At 52.5% G+C, this 18,134-nt stretch overlaps 1 protein-coding gene across 3 annotated transcripts; it reads right to left on the bottom strand.

The window, feature by feature from the left end:
* Positions 1-982: 982 nt before the first annotated feature.
* On the bottom strand, positions 983-16,397 carry ENDOV (endonuclease V). 3 transcript variants are annotated; one of them, XM_043462797.1, is made up of 10 exons: positions 16,020-16,393; positions 15,542-15,713; positions 10,051-10,185; positions 9,803-9,842; positions 8,507-8,619; positions 7,575-7,643; positions 7,108-7,236; positions 4,556-4,629; positions 3,722-3,780; positions 983-2,124 (listed from the first exon to the last, which is right to left on the bottom strand). In XM_043462797.1, the coding sequence occupies exons 1-10, from the start codon at positions 16,244-16,246 to the stop codon at positions 2,075-2,077; spliced, it is 1,068 nt and encodes a 355-aa protein (XP_043318732.1). In that variant the 5' UTR covers positions 16,247-16,393; the 3' UTR covers positions 983-2,074. The 3 variants fall into 3 exon arrangements, with proteins under 3 accessions (XP_043318732.1, XP_043318727.1, XP_043318739.1); XM_043462792.1 differs by lacking the exon at positions 4,556-4,629 and having other exon boundaries at positions 16,020-16,397; XM_043462804.1 differs by lacking the exons at positions 4,556-4,629; positions 15,542-15,713 and having other exon boundaries at positions 16,020-16,090.
* Positions 16,398-18,134: the final 1,737 nt, after the last annotated feature.

The raw sequence follows: 18,134 nt of genomic DNA, 5'->3' as shown, positions 1-18,134 counted from the left end.
TTAGAAAAACCACTCACTGCCAGGCTGACCCAAACTGCTAAAATCAGTAAGCAAAGTGGAAATACTACTAACGACTTTATAGAAATAGAAAATTTCACAAACAATTGTATGCCACCAACACACTAGACAATCTGGATGAAATGGAAAAATTCCTGGAAATACACAAACTATCAAGTGATTCAAGAACAGAAGATTTTCATAGACCTATAACAAAGAGATTGAATCAGTAATCAAAATCCTCCCAACAAAGACAAGCACAGGGCCAGATGGCTTCACTGGTGATTTTACCAAAGGTTTAACAAGAATCAACAACAATCCTTCTCACTCTTCCAAAGCAGAAAAGAGGGAACACTTCCTAACTATTCTATGAAGCCAGTATTACCCTCATATCAAAGCCAGTCAAAGACATCACAAGAAAAGAAAACTACAGGCCAGTATCCCTTATGAATATACATGTAAAAGCCCTTAACAAAATACTAGCAAATCAAATTCAGCAGCATAGTAAAAGGATTATACACTATGACCAAGAGGGATTTATTCCATAAATGCAAGAGCAGCTCAAAATATTAAAGTCAATCAATATAATATGTCACATTAACAGAATGAAGGAAAATGATCATTTCAAAGGTGCAGAAAAAACATTTGATACATCCAACACCCTTTCATGATAAAAACACAGAGAAACTAGGAATAGAAGGAAATTTCTCAAGCTGATAAAGGGTATCTATGAAAAAACCACAGCTAACATCATACTCTGTGGTGAAAGATTGAAAGCTTTCTCCCCCAAGATCATGCACCCATCTCTCTACTTCTGTAACAGATAGATATAAAAGGCACTCAGATGGGAAAGGAAGAAATAAAACTTTATTCACATTAAACATGATCTTATATATAAAACCCTTAAGGGACACACACACACACACACACACACACACACACACACACACACACACATTAGTGCTAATAAATGAGTACAGCAAAGTTGCCAGATATAAATAGTCGTATTTTTATATACTTGGAATGGGCAATTCAAAAATAAAACAGTAGCATTAAAAACAATAAAATACTTAGTAATAAATTTTACTGAAGGAAGGATAAGACATGTACAAGGAAAATCACAAAACACTGTTAAAAGTAATTAAAGAAGATATAAATAAGTGAAAAGACCCTGAGTTCAGTGACTGGAAGAGGTAATACTGTTAAGATAGCAGTGCTCTCCAAATTGATCAGTGTGATCACTATCAAAATTCTAACTGCTTTTTTGGGGGAGTAGAAATGGACAAGCTGATTCTAAAATTCACATGGAATTACAAAAGACCAAAATATCCATATGCAAACATTATCTCACAATGGGTCAAAGATCTAAATGTAAGAGTTGAAACTACAAAACTCTTGGAGGAAATTTTTGTGACATCAGATTAGGCAATGGTTTCTTTGTTATGACACCAAAGCACAAGCAACAAATGAAAAATAGATAAACTGAACTTCATCAAATTTTAAAACCTTCACTCAAAGGACGCAATCTAGAAAATGAAAGGTGACTTCCCTGGCAGTTCAGTGGTTAAGACTCTGCGTTCCAACGCAGGGGCTGTGGGTTTGATCCCTGGTTGATCCCAGGCTGTCCCTGCCTCTGACCACTAATGCCTCAGTGTGGAGCCCGGCTGGTGCTATACCCCCATTCTTCATTCACTGGGAAATGACTGTGCCCCCACTGGCATGGACTCCACGTGTATCCTCACACTCAGTCCCCCAACTGGATCAAACAAATGCTCGGATCCTTGCAAGGATCTGAGCAGGACACAAACCCGAGGCAGGAGAGGCACTGCTGGCACAAAGGAGTCAGAAGTCACAGGTGCTGAGGTGCAGGTTCCAAAGCCACAACATCCCGGGGCCTGGGGTGAGTGGGCAGATGGCCCAGAGCCTGCTAGGGAGGGTGGGGTGAGGTGGGGCTCCCTGTACACCCCTGGCTGTGATGAGCAGGTTTTTTTTTTTTTTTTCAGTCCCAGGACTGGGTGGACAGTGGAAGCGGAGGTGAGAAGACGTGCCAGTGTGGACATCTGGGGAGGACTGGAGATCAGAACCTGGGACAGGCCTTCCCGCCTGCAGGAGTCCCCTTGGAGGTGCCTGTGGAACATGCCAGAAGCTGCTGAGCCCAGCAGGCCTTTGGGTGGAGCCCAATAGCATGTGAGTGGCACCCAGCAGCCCACTTGACCCCAGGAGGTCCTCTGTATCCCAAAGCCCCCCACCCTGGAATGGTCCTGTTTCCTAGCAATGTCCTAACAATGCCTTATACAGGGCTTCAAGAACAGAGGTTAAGCAGAAGGGGGACAGCACCCTGCAAGCCCCAAACAGCTGGATGCCTTGCTCATTTGTCCCCTTTGCTTCTCCCAGGAGCCCAGGCCTGGAGGAGAGCTCCTTTCTCATCATGAATGAAAGGAGAGACACCAGAGCAGAGAACAGAGGAAGTGCTAAGACCTGGGGCTTCCCTGGGTTTCTCTGCCAGGCTGTCAAACCATGACAAGCAGCTCCTCCTCGAGAGGCAGCATAAATGGCAAGAAAGGCCTTCAAAGATTCTTCACATTTCTCGGCAAAGATCCCAGAGTTCTTAGGGAACCTGGGGTCCTGGGGGTGAGCTGGCAGGTGGAGGACTGGGGGCTGTGGGTGGAGCCATGTGCCTTCCTGGGATTTAGCTCACACTGAGGGGCGTGGCTGGGCAGGGGCCAGAGTCAGGGATGAGGCAGAGCTGCTTCCCAAGGTGGAGATGCCTTTTGAGATTGGGCCTCTGGGTGAAGAGGCTGGCAGGGCGGAGTGCATCAGGTTGGCAGGGATGGGGGAGAGCTATTGGCACTTGCATGCAGCACTTGAGCTGCCCATCCTCACAGACCCTGGCCAGGACAACGACGCCAACACCCACCCCTTCTGGCACCAGTGCCAGCCCTCTGCCTGGCACCCTATCCCTTCAGCCTAAACTGCCCCTGTATGTCCCTTCTAAGCTCAGCCTCCTCCAGGCTAAGATGCAGCTCTTCTGCCCTCCTCCTGGCCCTGCATGTGCCAGAAGCAGACAGGCTGGAGACTGGCAGAGCAGCCAGGGTCCAAGCCCAACAGCAGCTACCCCAGTCTAGATCCTTCCCGGGCAAAGCAGGAGTGGCTCAGGTCAGCAGGGAGCTGGGTCCTGGTTTATAAATGATCATGAAGCGAAAGCAGCACGTGCACTCAGAGGAGCAGATGGGCCAGGAGAAGGCGTGGATGTATGCATAGTCTGGCAGCCATAAGCCTACCTGGGCACTTTCAGAACGGAACACAAAAACACCAGAAAACCCCCTATGAACCTTGAACCCCTTCCTGTGCTCCTGGGAAATTAATGTCACGGGTTCTCTGGGTCTGGTGCCCTGCCATGTGAGCTTTGTCTTCCAGTGAGCTTGCTCTGGGCCCCCAGACTCTATGACCGCAGAAGGGGAAGGTGGCCACCCCAGTTCATCTGAGAATGGCTGTACCTGCTGCGTCCCCATGTCCTTGGGCATGGGTGCCCCACCTACTCTGTGGGCCATTCCCTCAGTCCCCAAAGATGTGTTGGAGCAGGGTTGCAGGAAACCCAGGAGTCTCCCTGGCATCTAGCTCAGTGCCACCCCCAGCCCTTGCCCTACTGCCCGGACGCCTGGGCCTAGGGCTTTCCAGGGTGTCCTGGGGCTTCAGCTCTGGGCTTCAAGGAGCCCATCCTTACCTGCAGGCTCTTCTGAGACTCCTTGGGGGCACGCTTTTGGCCTTTGTGCCTCCTTGCTCCTGGTAATGACATCAAGAAATGACAGCATCACACACCAGAGCCCCCCTCACTCCCCAGGTGGTCTCTGGAAGCTGAGCCAACCTGGATCCTCAGGGGCTTGAGGACCCAGGTCAGAGGGCAAGGCAGATCCTGATGGCCAACCCCTACCCCGGGAGAGTTCAGGGGTCCCCCCCAGTCCTCAAAGCAGCTTAGCCAAGTGCAGGCCAGGAGGCGAAGGGAACACAGAGGAAACACTGTGCTTGCCAAGGACTCGAGCGGGAGAGGACAGGCCTGACATGGAAGCTGCTGGCTGCCATCTCACTGCCTCAGTCTCCTCATCTGCAATGTGAGCCCAGTGCCTGTCTTATGGAAGTGCTGTCAGGATTAAGCAAGCAGCCCCCGCACACATGCGGCAGGATGAGAATCACTGTGTACCACATAGGTGAGGAAACAGGCCTGGAGAGAGCAAACGACAGCTGGTGCAGAACCAGGTTGTGAGCTGGGACCATCTGACTCCCTTTCTGTGGAACCCAAGGGCCTCACAGACAAATGGACCAAGGCAAGCAGGGGGCCACCAGGGTGGGAGGTGAGCAGTGGACTGTGAGGGTTTCTGGAGAGTTTGCACTGAACATGGAGTCCACACTGGCGCCCAGCATTCTCTCCTGTCCCCTCGGGAACTTTGCGTCTGCTGCCTGGCCCTGCATGTCTGGCCTGAGCTGCAGCACCACAACTGAGAGAGGCCTAGCCACCAGAAATGGCCCCACGTGGGCATGACCCAGCCAGCCCAGCACTCACCTGCCCGACTGCGGGGCAGGGACCCCTTGGACTTCCTGGGTCCTGCGGATGTAGTCTCGGGAGCGGATGTCAGCCTGGGGAAGAGGGCTGGAGTGAGGGGGGTAGCTCGGGTTCCAAGCTGGCCTCTGGACCAGTTCCCACCCAGAAAGACGGCCTCTCCTGGGAAAGCACACAGGGGCCTGGCCTTTAGGACAAGCAGCAGCAGCCCCATCATGTGTGGGTGCTAGGATGCCCAGGCCCTCTGGTCAAGGTGCTTGATGGCATGTCCCTAAAGGGCATAAGGGTATTGGCTGGGTGCCCCACTCCTGTTTCAGCTGGCTTTCAGTGGGTTTATAGCTTGTGCTTCCCTGTAAGTTTTGCTTGAGCCAATGTTTTTCCTGCTGAAACTCTCTTCTCTGAAGGCTATCCTCAGCCCAGCTTGTCTGTCCCCACTTTTGGTTCATCTGGCTCTCTGGGTAGTGTTAGCTGTTAACTCTGTCTGTGGGGAAGTGTTTGGAAAGTTCTGCAGCGTCACCAGAATCAAAGGGGGCTTGTGGACCACAGGCCGGTATCAGACACATCCTGGGGAGAGGGGATCAGGCCTGAGGGTGGCCCCCAGAAACCTTCCACTTGGGTTCTCCCACTGGCTGACCCCCTTCCAGGGGGCCTGGCCTCAGGGAGGCCCCTGATCCCACCTCCAATGGGCTTAGCCCCGCTTCGGGCCACAAGACTACAGGACACAACAGCTAATCCTCCTGACCGCTTGTACTTCAGAGTGAACGGGCAAGTGGGCAGGGTGGGCAGCAGGGTATTCCAGGGGGAAAGGTCCTGGAGACTTGAGGTAGTACCTTCTCCCTTCCCCTAAAGCAGCCTGGCCTGGCCTGGGGGACAAAGGGCCTGTGACCAATGGAGCCGGCCCTAAACCCCTCTCTCAGCTTCTCCTCTGAGCTTCCAGAAGTAGTCAGGAGGGCAAAATGTACACAGGTGAGTGGGCCCAGGAAGACAGATCAAGAGAAAGCCAGTGCCGCTGGACAGGGCCCCACCCCCTTTCCTGGAAGCGACAGGGTGGGTGGGCTTCTGGGTGCAGATGTTTGATTTTTCTCAAGAACACACACACAGTGTTGCCCACCTTTGAGGGGCTCATGGCACTTTATGGGGTATCCCCCCCCCCTTCAAGGACACAGCAATCATCCACTCTGGGGCAAGGAGAGAGGTAGAGGGACAAAGACCTGCCCACAGTACTGGCTCAGTGGAGTCCCTGGTTCTGAGAGCCTGGGAAGAAATCTTTGGTCCTTGTTCCCAGCCCCACTCCTGCCCCAACCCCTGCCCACAAGGTTGCACAGGTGGGTGGGAATGGGAAAGGAAAGGTTTTCTGGGGCCAGGACACACGTTACAAGCTTGAGAACCCATGCATTTACAAACCCTGTGTGGGGAGGAAGGGAGTGAGGCTGAGGCTGTGGACACAGCGCGTCCATCTGGAAGCCACCCTAGGGGCCTAGGCTCTGTGGAGCCCTCGGAGCTGCCGGCATGGGCTGAAGCAGTCGTGTGCATGCTGCTGCTGCCACCTGGAGGCCACCCTGCACACGAGCAGCCAGGAGGTCTCAAAGCCCAGGCTCTCCGGGTGGGCAAGGCAGAGTCAAGATCCTTGGGTTTTTGGTGTCACCAGCTGGTGCTGACCTGAGAGACTAGGCGGGCCCTCAGCCAGGTTGCCTCCTGCTGATGCAGCACAGGCCTCAGACCTTGCTGGGAAGGCAAATCTGACAGAGTTCCCTCCCAAATCACATCTAAAACCTTGTGGTAAACCTGAAGACCTGCTCCAATGCACACCGGCTTCCACCTGCTCCCCCGGGCCAGGGCTCCAGCCATACGTTCCCTTGAGTCTCTGGGCATCAAACTCCTTCCTGCCCCACGGCCTTTGTAAACGCTGATCCTCAGGCCTGGACTGCCCTTCCCCCCTCTTCCAGCAGGCCTCTCCCTGAGGGCAGCTTCCACAGATCCTCGACTCACGGGCTTTCCAGGAACCTATACCCCCTGGGTACCTCCTTGGGGCCAAGACACCAAGGTGGCCCAAGGGCATCTTGCATGAGGTTCTATCTCCCCATAGCAGACCAAGCTTTTTCTAGGCTGGGCCAACCTGTCCACGAGAGTTCTGATCCTCTTGGGCCCCAAGTTGGTACTACATGGCTGGTGTGCCCTGACTGGCATTTCTGGCACAAGTCTTCCTCAGCTGTGCCCAGTGGCCCTACAGGGGCCCCCCAACCGAGGACGGCTGCTCCCTCCCTGGCCAGCTGGGCAGCTTGAGCCCTCAGGGGCTGGCATTTGAGCTGACATCAGCTGATTCTCCCAATGACCCAGGGTGCAGGAGGCTGAGAGGCTGAGCACAGGGCCAGGCCGAGCAGGGCTCCAGAATGAGTCCTGGGACCTCTGCAACTTCCGGGCCCCTCTCCTCCCCTCCAGGGCCTGATGTGACCCAAACAGACTCTCCCACAGGTGCCTGTGGCATGCTCTTAAGCCCAAGGGCACAGGAAGAGTAGGGGCTGTGTGCTGGCCCACCGACCTGGCAGCCCACTCACCTGGCGCACGGGCTCCGGGATCCGAAACTTGCAGCAGCTGTGGGTCAGGCGCACGGCTGCCTCCAGGCTTATCTTGTGGCCCACAGAGACATAGAGGGGCTTGGTGCTGTGGTCGTGGCTCCTCAGGGCCTGTGACAGAGAGAGGGTGAGGTCAGGGCGCTGGGCGAGCTCTGTTGGCGGGAAGACGTCACATCTCAGCTGGCAGGCAGGGGCTTGGGGGACTGGTGGCGCCTTCACGGCACCTTCCTGCTGCTCGTCTTGGGGACAGGATAGGGCCAGTGAGGACCCAGAGGCCCCCTCAGCACAGTTTTGGAGGGGAGGAAGTAAAGATGCAGGGTCAGCCAGAGCGGCAAGGTCTGGGGTACACACATTACATGGGTGCTAAGGGGTCCGCTGAGGCGCACAGGCTGAGGGGTCCAGCCTCAGTGGGGTCCGCCTCAGTGGGGCACAGGCCCCTGGCCACTCACCCTGCCCAGGACAGTCCCAGAGCCTCCCATCAGAGGAAATGAGTCTCCTCCAGCCTTTAGGAGCTGTATCTGGAAAACAGAGGGAAAAAAACCTTGCAGAATACCTTTCTTGGCGAAGGGCCGAAGGCAAGCCTGCTCATTTTCAAACTGTGAGCAGCTGCTGGGCAAGGAGAGGGAAGGGCCCATCCTGTGAGTGGATCCTGCTTCCAGGCACCACCTACGGCATCATCCCACCCTGACAAGGCGCTCTCCTCTCAACCCTGCAGCAGAGAAGGGGCGGTGGCCCACCCAGGCCCCAGTGCCAGGGGTGGGGAAGCGCCAGGATGGTGTGCACACAGGGCCACAACCCGCTCGAGGCTGCTGATTTCCCGGTGCTTTCTCTCCTGCTACAAATTTGAGCACTTCTGATTCAACCTGATAAACTTTTTCGGGTGGTAGGGACTGGCTCGCTGAGTGGGTCAGGGGCCCCTGTCAACTCAAGAAACACGTGCTCCACTCAGGCACAGGGGAGCTGGAAGGATAAGACAGACACAGCTGATCCCTGTTCCCAGTCGGCTGTCCAGGTGGGTGAGCCATACATGTCACCGACGCCCTCTGGAAGGGGTCGCAGGGGACGGGGATGCCCCAGGCAGGTAGGTGCCCCAGTTCCACGTGGGAGGAAAAGCACGGAATGTTGCACAGGCCCTGAATGCCCAGTCCCCAGTCCCTACAGGCTCTGCTCCCAGTGGGTGCCACAGGGTAGACAAAGCAGGAGAGGCAAACGTGGGCCCAGAGGCTGGGAGAGGAGTTCCGGGTCTCCAGGGATGACCCACTGCCCACGAGCAACACTAGTCTTCCTCATTCTGGCCAGTGACCCAGGATGGGAAGAGCGTCCCAGTGGAGCCGGTCCACAGTGGGGCTGTCTGTGTCCTGCACCACACAGGCCCCCTTACCTTCTCCTTGTGCAGAGCGTTGTTCTCGAGCCCGTCCACCTGCAGGAGTTTCTTGGCCACCCCAATGCAAGGCAGGTCTGTGAGGACACCAAGGTGGCAGGCCACCCCAAAACCTGCAGCGGCAAAGGAAGATGAGGCTGGGGCAGTGAGCCCAGCAGTCAGGAGTCGGGGTGGGGGTGGGGGACACACCAGAGCCTCACTGAGCTTCTGCACATCAACGGAGGCCTGTTGGTGGGCAAGGACTAGGGGTACAGGCCTCAGAGACCCACCTTTACCTTGAATCTGGCCCTCTGCCCCAGCTTCTCAGCTGGCAGGCTGGGTGGATTCCTCCCTCCATCTGACTAGATTAGGAGCCTAATTACAGTTAACATGCTCACACGTTTCACCTGCTTCTCCTTTCATTTTCTGGCACCTTCCATCCTCCCCTATGTTTGTGGCTACCTTCAGGCCTCTGGGTCTCTGTCCTAACTGCCCCAGCACTTTGGGGTTCCTGCCAGGAGGCCAGAATAGCAGTGGCTGGGGTCAAGGCCCAGGGCTGGCCTGCTGGTCCTGCACTAGCATCCAGGGTGGCTCTGGGCCCACAGGCTCCCAGGGCAGGGACTGAAAACACCATGCCAACCCTTCTCGAATCCCTCTGCTGCCTGACCTCCAGGTTTGTATCTGAGGGTATGACAGCCCCTTCCCCTTGGTGGTTTTCTCCTGCGTCAAAGTTCCCCTGTGTTGGTGGGGCACATGTGTCCGTTCCTGCTTGGTTTCAGGTGAGGGTCTGCCAGTGGGACAGGCTAGCTGAGCTCAAAGTAATAAAAGTGAAAGTGTTAGTCGCTCAGTTGTGTCTGACTCTTTGCAACTTTATGGACTGCAGCCTGCCAGGCTCCTCAGTCCATGGAATTCTCCAGGCAAGAATACTGGAGTGGGTTGACATTCCCTTCTCCAGGAGATCTTCCCAACCCAGGGATCAAACCCAGGTCTCCTGCAGTGCAGGCAGATTCTTTACCATCTGAGCCACCAGGGAAGCCCCAGCTGGGCTCAAGGTCTACAACTTTTGGTAGCGCTATGTCCAAACTGGGTGGTGCTGCCAGAGCTGGGCCAGCACACGTAGTGGGGACAAGCAGGAAAAGAGGTAGGGGTGAAGAGAAGCAGGGGCTCTTTACTAGGGGGTCTTGACAAGGAAAGCAAAACCAGAAGGAGCTGCAGGGCGAGGCTAGGGGTGGAGGGCCCATGGCCTGGTGCAGGCGGACTGCCCCCTCCAGGTCCCTCTCCTACAACCCTCCTGGGCCATCTTGGGAGCAGGATTACCTCGGTGGTGCAGCACCCCATTTCCATCCACAAAAAGGACCTGGAAGAGCCACAGGGGAAAGTCACAGTCAGCTGAAGCACCTCGCATCCATCAGGCTGGGGCATCCCAGAGCAAGAGGAGGGACCCAGTTCTTTAGATCTTATTCCTCTTGAGGCAAAAGCACTTCTCCAGGAAGTTCATGGAACCTCTCCCTGCAATGGGGCAAGGTCTGTGGAGGGCCTTCCCTCCAGCCCAGTGAGGTACTTGCCTGGGGCATGAGGCAGGGTTCCCTCTCCTGAAGCCGCTGCACCGCGTCCACAAGGAAAGATACCTCTCGGAAGGCCAGGAAGCCCGAAACGTAGGGGGCCGTCAGGGTCACCATTCGGCAGTCCTCATACAGCACCTGCCACCAGGCACCCGGTCACCAGGCATGCTCAGCCCTGGTCACCTCCCCTTGCCCGCCCTCAGCCCTTATCTGTCAATCCTCATCACTTCCTCTCCGTCTTCCAGGCTCACCCCCAAATCCCCTTTCCTTCCTCACTATCTGGGGACACGTGATCCACCCTACAGGTGGGCGGTGGGGATTCAAATGCTGCCATTTTAAAGGCCCTGGCCACACCTGGTCTGTACCAGGCCCTCCTCAGGCTGCCTCTTTTTTAAGTCAGAGCTGCTGTCTTCCTGCCCACCCTGCTGCCAGGCTGTCTGGAAGCTCACAGAAGGACAAGCACAAGAAGCACCTGTGAATAAGGACGCCAGCGTGTCCTGTGAGATGGAACCTCGGGGAAGAAAAGGCCAGGTCTTCATAGAGGCTACACAGCAAGAAGGGCAACTCTCGCTTTATGAAAAGAGAGTACAAATATTTCAGACAAAGGACAGGCATGATCTGAGAGGCAGTCTGGAAGAGAACTAGATCCTGAGAGACTGGAGAGTCCAAAAGGAAAAATTCTGAGGCTGCAACTGCAAATAACCCCGGAGAGAGAAAGGGGGTTACCCCCAGGGATGTTGTGTTAAAAGGCCTGGCTGATGCTGGGAGGAGTGGGGGCCAGAGGTCTGAGGCAGACCTGCTGGGGACCATCCAGTTTTCACATGCTCTGGCAGACTGTTCTTCAAACTCAAAGTCCTACCACAGCATGGAAGAGGGGCTCCTGTTCCCACTTCATTAGAACGGTAAAGGACCTGCTCAGAGCACAGGATGGCAGCCCCAAGTCCTTTAACCTTGAGTTTTCATTAGAGCCAGACCTGCTTGAGGTAGAGAATGTTTCCCGCTAAGCACACTTTTCCAGAAACCTCGGATGTCCTGGATTGTTACTGGCCACTCCCCACCCCCATCTCTTGGTGACAGCTTTCAAAACCATACTTTCACCTCTCCCTCTAAGCTGGGTCATAACGGCATGTCCAAGTGAAGGGATTACTCTAATAGTATTGAGGAAGGGCTTGTTCTTCCAATATTTTTATCAGTGATTCATAGGAGACTCGTAAAACTGCCAGTGATTTAGAGTGGGCAGGGTCCAGCTGGATGACAGACTGGAGAATTCAATTCCCAGTGACCCCAGCAGGCTGGAGTGCTGAACCCCATGCAACAGAATGACTCTTTACAGGGACACAGGGGAAGTTCAAGTGTGGCCTGAGTTCCCATAGGCTGATGGTGGCTGCTTATGTCTGAATCTCTCTGAACAAGTTCCAGAAATCAGAGATCCACAGAAGAGGAGATAAACCTCCCCTGGCCCCATGCCCACATCATAACCAGGAGATGACATAGTATAACCATCAGTGTGCACCTACATGTGGAAATAAACAGCCCAGACTCACAGAGCCAGCTCCAGGCCCTGCACTGGGAAGGCAGGTAGGGATGGGGCAAGGGTAAGGGGGTGTGGAAGGGCCTACTGGTTGGGAGCCTGATGGAGTGATACCTGGGGGTCAGCCCTGGCCTTACCAGGAAGATGCTGCTCTGGGGAGAAACAGGTGAGCCCTGGGGGCTCATGGAGAAGACAGTGAGGATAGAAATGTAAGCTCCTTTGCAAACGAGAGTATCAAAGAATCAGAAGACACACTGCCATCTTTGCTTCAGAAAAGAACACCATTTATTAACATGACTACACTTCATAGTTCAAGACTTAAGAAACCCAACGAGCCACCCAAACCCCCAGCCCCTGAGTTTCCTCTTTAAATATAACTTAAAAGTCAACAGTGAAAGGCTGTACACAAAAACTACAAGAACTCAGAAGACAATGATCAATGCTTGTGAGCTGATGAAATGCTGCCCCCAACCAGACGTGCATCAGAGGGAAATTAACTAAATGACAGAGAGCACAACCTGGCAGAAATAAAAACAGAACCATAAAAAAACCTGGCAAGTTATAAAACCCAGCATATGTATGACTGAAAAAGAGAAACCAAACTGTGGAGCTGAAATAATAAATAGAACTAACACTTAAAACCACAATCTAAGAAACATTCCCAAAATAAAAAGTGATCTGACCCCACACATTGAAAGACCCAACTGGGAACTTGAGGAAACTGATGGGGAAGAGCCAACTCAAGATGTATCTCAGTGGAAAAAAAGTAAACAGGCAACATACTGGACCGCGCCCCCCCACCCCCACCCCCCCGCCCAAAATCCCCACAGCAATCATAATCTACTGGTAACAGTAATTATTTAATATAAAATATGTCAAAGTCTTACAAATCAGAGAACATATTTTAGAGATTAAAGACCCCTGGGGAAATGTGTTACAGAAGGGGTGATGGCATTATGTATGTGCATTCTAAGGTGTGATGAAGACACCACCGGCATGCAGAAAAATGTCACTCTAGGACAAGTCAGCTGAGCTCTCACAGGTTCTGGGAGACACTCCTGAAGCTCAGTGTGCACACACACAGAAGACCGCAAAACCAGCTGAATCTTAAGTAGAGGGAATACGGGTGTTCAATGTGTTATTTCAACTTTTCAGTATGTATGTGTACACATTCTTAAGTTACAAATCTGGGACAGGGAAAAATCAATTGTGTAGTTAGCATGTGGGCATGATCTGGATGGTCAGTAATCTCTGAGATCTGCAAGTTTCAACCTAAGCTGGCATTAGGCTCACCAATGGATGAACCAAACGGCTGAACTGCACTTGAGGTACTGAAATCAGTTCTGGGTGCTGGATATAAAAAAGAACCCTGCTCACTGCGGGCAGGCCAGAGGGCCAGCAGCAAGAGAAGGAACTGGGAATCACCCCAGTGAGACTCAGGAGAACACAGAATGGTCTTCAAATAGCAGGGTTTTCAGAGAAGGGCAGGAAAAGTTTGTCCTGTACCCTGTACCAGAAAGCAGAAGTCACAAACAAGTAAACTTCAGCTCTATGTGGAAAAGAACATGCTCTTCCAATTACGGAATGGGCTCTGCTGTGAGGCCACGATGTCAGGCACGACAAAAAGAGTTTCTGGCTGTGTGAATGGCAGATCAGAGACTCACAGCCTGGGTTTGCTATGCAATTACAGGAAGGACTGTTGGAAAAAAGCAAACATCAGTAAATGGAGAGGGGCCCAGGAATCTTTTTTTTAACAACTTTATTGAGATATAATTTGCTACCATAAAATTACTTGAAGAGTGTAATTCAACCATTTCTGGTATTTACAGTCTTTCAACCACTGCCATAATCTAACATTAGAACATTTTTATCTCTCCTAGATAATTCTTATACTCATTAACAGTTACCCTCCATCTCAATTGCTAGCCCTTGGCAACCACAAAACTACTTTCTGTCTCTACGGATTTGCCTATGAAATCTTATTTCTAAACACACTTCCAGGTGACTCCGATTGCACAGAATCATAGATGAGCATCTGGGAGTCACTGGACCAGACTCTTATAAGAGCATTCCTTAGACTAAGCATCCACAGCATAGGATGACAAGTGCTGACTACATTCAAGTGCTGGGGTTCTGAAAAAAATACAGTATAACCCTACCCTTGAGAACCTACAGATGGTGGGAAAAACAATATAAACCAATAACTTCTTTTCTATGAGATGGGTTGGGAACATCCCCTAGAGAAGGAAATGGCAACCCATTCCAGTATTCTTGTTTGGGAAATCCCATGGATAGCGGAACCTGGCAGGCTACAGTCCATGGGGTTGCAAAGAGTCAGATACGACTTGGCAACTAAACAAAAAGAAGGAGAGACTATTCAAAATGATTACTGCAATGAAGGGGAGTTGACTACTGCCATAGGGAGAGTGCTCTGCTAATAGGCTGTAAGATCTGAGAGGATCTCTTAAATCAGTCACTTTAATACAGTGTGAGAAGTACTGTAAGAACACATGCAAAACAAAGGGACCTAGGACAGACAAGAAGGTGATTAATTCTGCAGGTAGAGAAAGGTATAGAGCGATGGGAATAAGTGAATTGAAAAGTGAGAAGCTGTCCTAAGAATTAACAGTAGCTTAGCATTTACTTTTTGAGGGCTTACCACATGCCTGTTATGTTAATTGCTTTCCACGCATGATCTCAATTATTCCTCACCAAACTCTGAGTCAGGTATCAATATATTTCTGCTGAATTTTGACTAAAGGCTCTTCAAGTAAAGTGCAAAGATGCTGAGGCAGGAAGATGGCAGCTTTGGGAGCAGGCAGAGGGGCATGGAGGGGGAAACACTGAAGCTGCAGAGCAGAAGTTTCTTTGTCAAGCTCTTCTTCAGCCAAGGCTTCCTGAGCTGTTGACTCCAAAGGAATGGTGGGTGCACTGTTCATTCATTCACATATCTATCTGAGCATCTTCTATGTGCCAGGCATCAAGCTAAGTGCCAAGGCTACAACTGGTGTGCAAGAGAGTACAGTTTCTACTGTTGTGGAGTTTACATTCTGGCGCGGGAGACACACAGGCCAATTCTATCCCAGGCGATATAGAGGAATGAGAGGATGCTGGGAGCAACTCCTGGTCTTGTAGGACAAGGTGGGGGGCTTACTGGAGGACCTAAGAGATGAGGAGGAGTTAGACAGATGAAAAATATTCCAGGAGAGGAAACATCACTGCAAAGGTCAGGCAGGTAGATACAGCATGGAGTGCTTGAGGAAGCTGAAGTCCTCCTGAATGGGGAGTGGGTGATGAACGCAGGTGGTGGCCAGAGGTGAGCCTACTGTGAGTTACATTAAGCAGGGGTCAGATCATGAAGAACCTTTATGCCTTGTTAGTGAGTGTTACTTTTATTTATTATGGGATCACAGGATGGGCACTTGAGTGTTTTAAGTGGACTAGGTGGTGACTGCTCACATTTGCTTTTTAGGAAAACTGCTCTGTTGGCAGCATGGAGAAAGGACTCAGGGAAGATTCTGCCTGTCACCTATGTGAGAGGCGACAGTGGTACAGCCAGGGAAGGGGCAGCAGCGATACAGACAAGGCGACAGACTCCACTGATTTTAGGTGGTGGAAAAAATGTAGTTAGTGTGTGACCAGCTGAGGGCTATGGGAAGACAGAGATTTCTAGTGTCTTGGGCAACTTGGGGACATGTTGCTGTGGGTCCCTGAGATGGGGAGCAAAAGATGACAGCCAAACTTGGAGATCATGAGTTAATTTGGACTTAGGTCACAGGATCTAGTCAGTTTTTGTTCCCCTCCTCTTTTATTAGAAAGCTTTCCAATTTATTAGTGAAGTCCCACAAGAGGAGAAGTGGGGCTCTACCCTGGCACTGTGCCCTGTCCAGAGCCCCGCCTCTCTCACTAATGCACCCAGGGACCCAGCGGTGCGGCCCCTGGCCAAAGTCCCCTAGGGGTTACCTCAAGCTCTGGGTAGCTGAGCACCACCAGGGAGGCGCAGGCGCTGCCACTGTCGTCCTTCACAAAAGACACGTCCACGCCCCCGACCCTCTGCAGGCCTGAGAAGGCGGGGTCCAGTTGCCAAGCCTCCGTGTCCTGGTCCACAACACGGGCCTTCAACGAGGCTTGCTCCCTGAGAGTAGAAACAGGTCCAGCGGGCCGCCCGGCCCAGAAGCCCCGCACCCCGCGGTCCAGCTGCGGCCGCCCTCACGCGGAGTCCAGGCCCGGGAGTTGGAGCTCTACCAGGGACCCTCCGGGTCTCGAAATCCCTCCCGCTCCTGGGACCCAGACGCGGTCCCGGAAGCTACAGCCCTTAAGCCCGCAAGCCAAAAGCAGGCCCAGGCCCCTGCGGCCCTAAGTCAGGGGTTATGAGGTCGGAGGTCCGCGGGGGACCACGTCGCTCCAATCCCTGGACTTTGCGCGTCCCCTGCCTCATTACCGTTTCCAGTCCAACAAGATTTCCTCAGGCGGTTTCCCAGCCGCCTTTCGGGCCATGGCGCTGCCCGGAGCAGCCCCTTCCTGTATCGTCACTTCCGGAGCGCCGCGCGCAGGCGCCATGCTAGCGTCGTCGTCGTGGCGGCGTTTGCTGAGGCTCTTGGACACCGCCGTGTGGTGGCGGGAGGCTAGCTGGGCATTAGCTGCGCTGGAAGAGCGGCAGCCAGCCATCAGGGTTGGCCTTCTTCCGTAGCCTCGGGGAAAGGAAAGTCTTACCCCTCCAGAGCTTCTGACGGGATCTGAAAGTTACACTGACAAACACAGATCTGCAGGAGAAAAGCAAAGTGTACATATTTTACTGAGTTTCTCCGCATACCTGCTTACCTTGTGGCTTAGCTGGTAAAGAATCCACCTGCAATGCGGGAGACCTGGGTTGGGAAGATCTCCTGGAGAAGGAAAAGGCTACCCACTCCAGTATTCTGGCATGGAGAATTCCATGGACTGTATGGAGGTCGCCAAGAGTCGGACACGACTGATCGACTTTCACTTCTACACGTACAGGGAGGGGACATTTCACTGGTGAGTGGAGACCCAAAGAAGTGGCCAGAACGAAAGCTTTATCCTGTTAGAGAAAGAAACAGTGAATTTGTGAAGAACTGATAAGGCAAGAGAGGTTTGGACTGTGGGTAGTGAATAGTGAAACCAGATCGAGCTTTCCTCACACAGCCTTCTTGGCCCTAAACCCCCTGCCTCTGGTGATAAGAATGTCCCTCCCCTTCCTGGGAGGGGCCCTTTCACCTGGGAGATTTGGAGCGAAAAATGGTTGAAGCAGGAGTGATTTTGCTGCTTCTGCCATGGTCTAAAATTTCTCTGGCTTAAGATCAATACAGCAAGGTGCCATATTTTGGGGCAGTGTGTCCTGAACGCCATCACCAAGCATCTTACGTTTCCGTGGTACCTTGACCTCAGTTTCAGTGACTCTTTTTGAGGACAGGACACAGTCCTTAGTGGGTCCAGACTCATAAATTTGACCTGGTGGATCTTGGTGAGCAGAAAAACTAAATAGGGACAACCTGTGGGGCATTGACTGACCCTGCTTGTCAGTTGAGTCTCTTTCTGCTAGGTGTTGTACAAGATGCTGAGATTACAGCTTACTGATGGTAGAACTGCAGTTGTGTTAAGTGCTGACATGAAAATAATATGGGAGCCTCTTTAAACTGGTGGTAAAAGGAGACCTGAAGGTTGAGTACAAGAGAGCATTTTAGGCAAAGAGAACAGCACATGTAAAGGGCTGAGACAGCAAAGAGGTTAGTCTATTTGATGTACTGAAAGGTGACCAGCTAGGCTGAGGTGCGGCGATATAACCAGTGGTTTATGTTCTACTAGGGGAATTTGGAGAAGTATATGGATAAGTAATCTGAATATAAACCTTGCGAGGAAAATACAGGAGACTGGGACTGGAGTCTGAGTTTCAGGAAAGGCTTCGTATGGCATTGACCACTGGTGGGTCTGGAGATGTGGGTAAGTTTTCAGCTAGGAGAGGGGATGAGGACTATTTCCTGAGCACTCACAGCAGACCAGGCACTGTGTTGCGATTTACCCACGCCCTCTTATTTCTCACCACAGCGCTGAGAGGTATTTTACAGATGGGGAAATTGAGGGGCAAAGAGGTCAAGTGGCTGGCCTGAAGTCAGACAGCAGACAAATGGGAGGGCCAAGAATTACTCTGGGGTCCACCTGGGCCTTACTCTGTGTCAGCCTTGTGTTATAGAGCAGACAGGATGCAGAGGGCTTTCGATCCGGTAATCCGGAGCCATTCACTGGCCTGTGGAGACAGAGACAGTTCTGGGGTGCTGAGGAGAGAGCAGTGGTCTGGATGGAGGTTCTGATATGCTTCAGGGTATAGGCGTGGTGATGGGAGGGAATGCTGGGGAAAGTGGAACACTCCAAGTGGGTCTCGGTGTGAAGGAAGGGGAGTGGGGTTAAAAACAGGCCTTTATAGGGTGTGCAGTCACAGGGGTGGTTTCCGTGTGCTCCCATTGTGGCCTTTCCTCTCCAGGTTCTCTCTGCTGTTGCCCCAGATGGCTTCCTGAAATAATCCCAGCTCCTCAGAAGGAAG

This window comes from Cervus canadensis, chromosome 1 (assembly GCF_019320065.1).
Source record: "Cervus canadensis isolate Bull #8, Minnesota chromosome 1, ASM1932006v1, whole genome shotgun sequence".
Classification (NCBI taxonomy): Eukaryota; Metazoa; Chordata; class Mammalia; order Artiodactyla; family Cervidae; genus Cervus; species Cervus canadensis.
The sequence above is the reverse complement of the archived record's forward strand: the minus strand, read 5'-3'. Positions and strand labels throughout refer to the sequence as shown.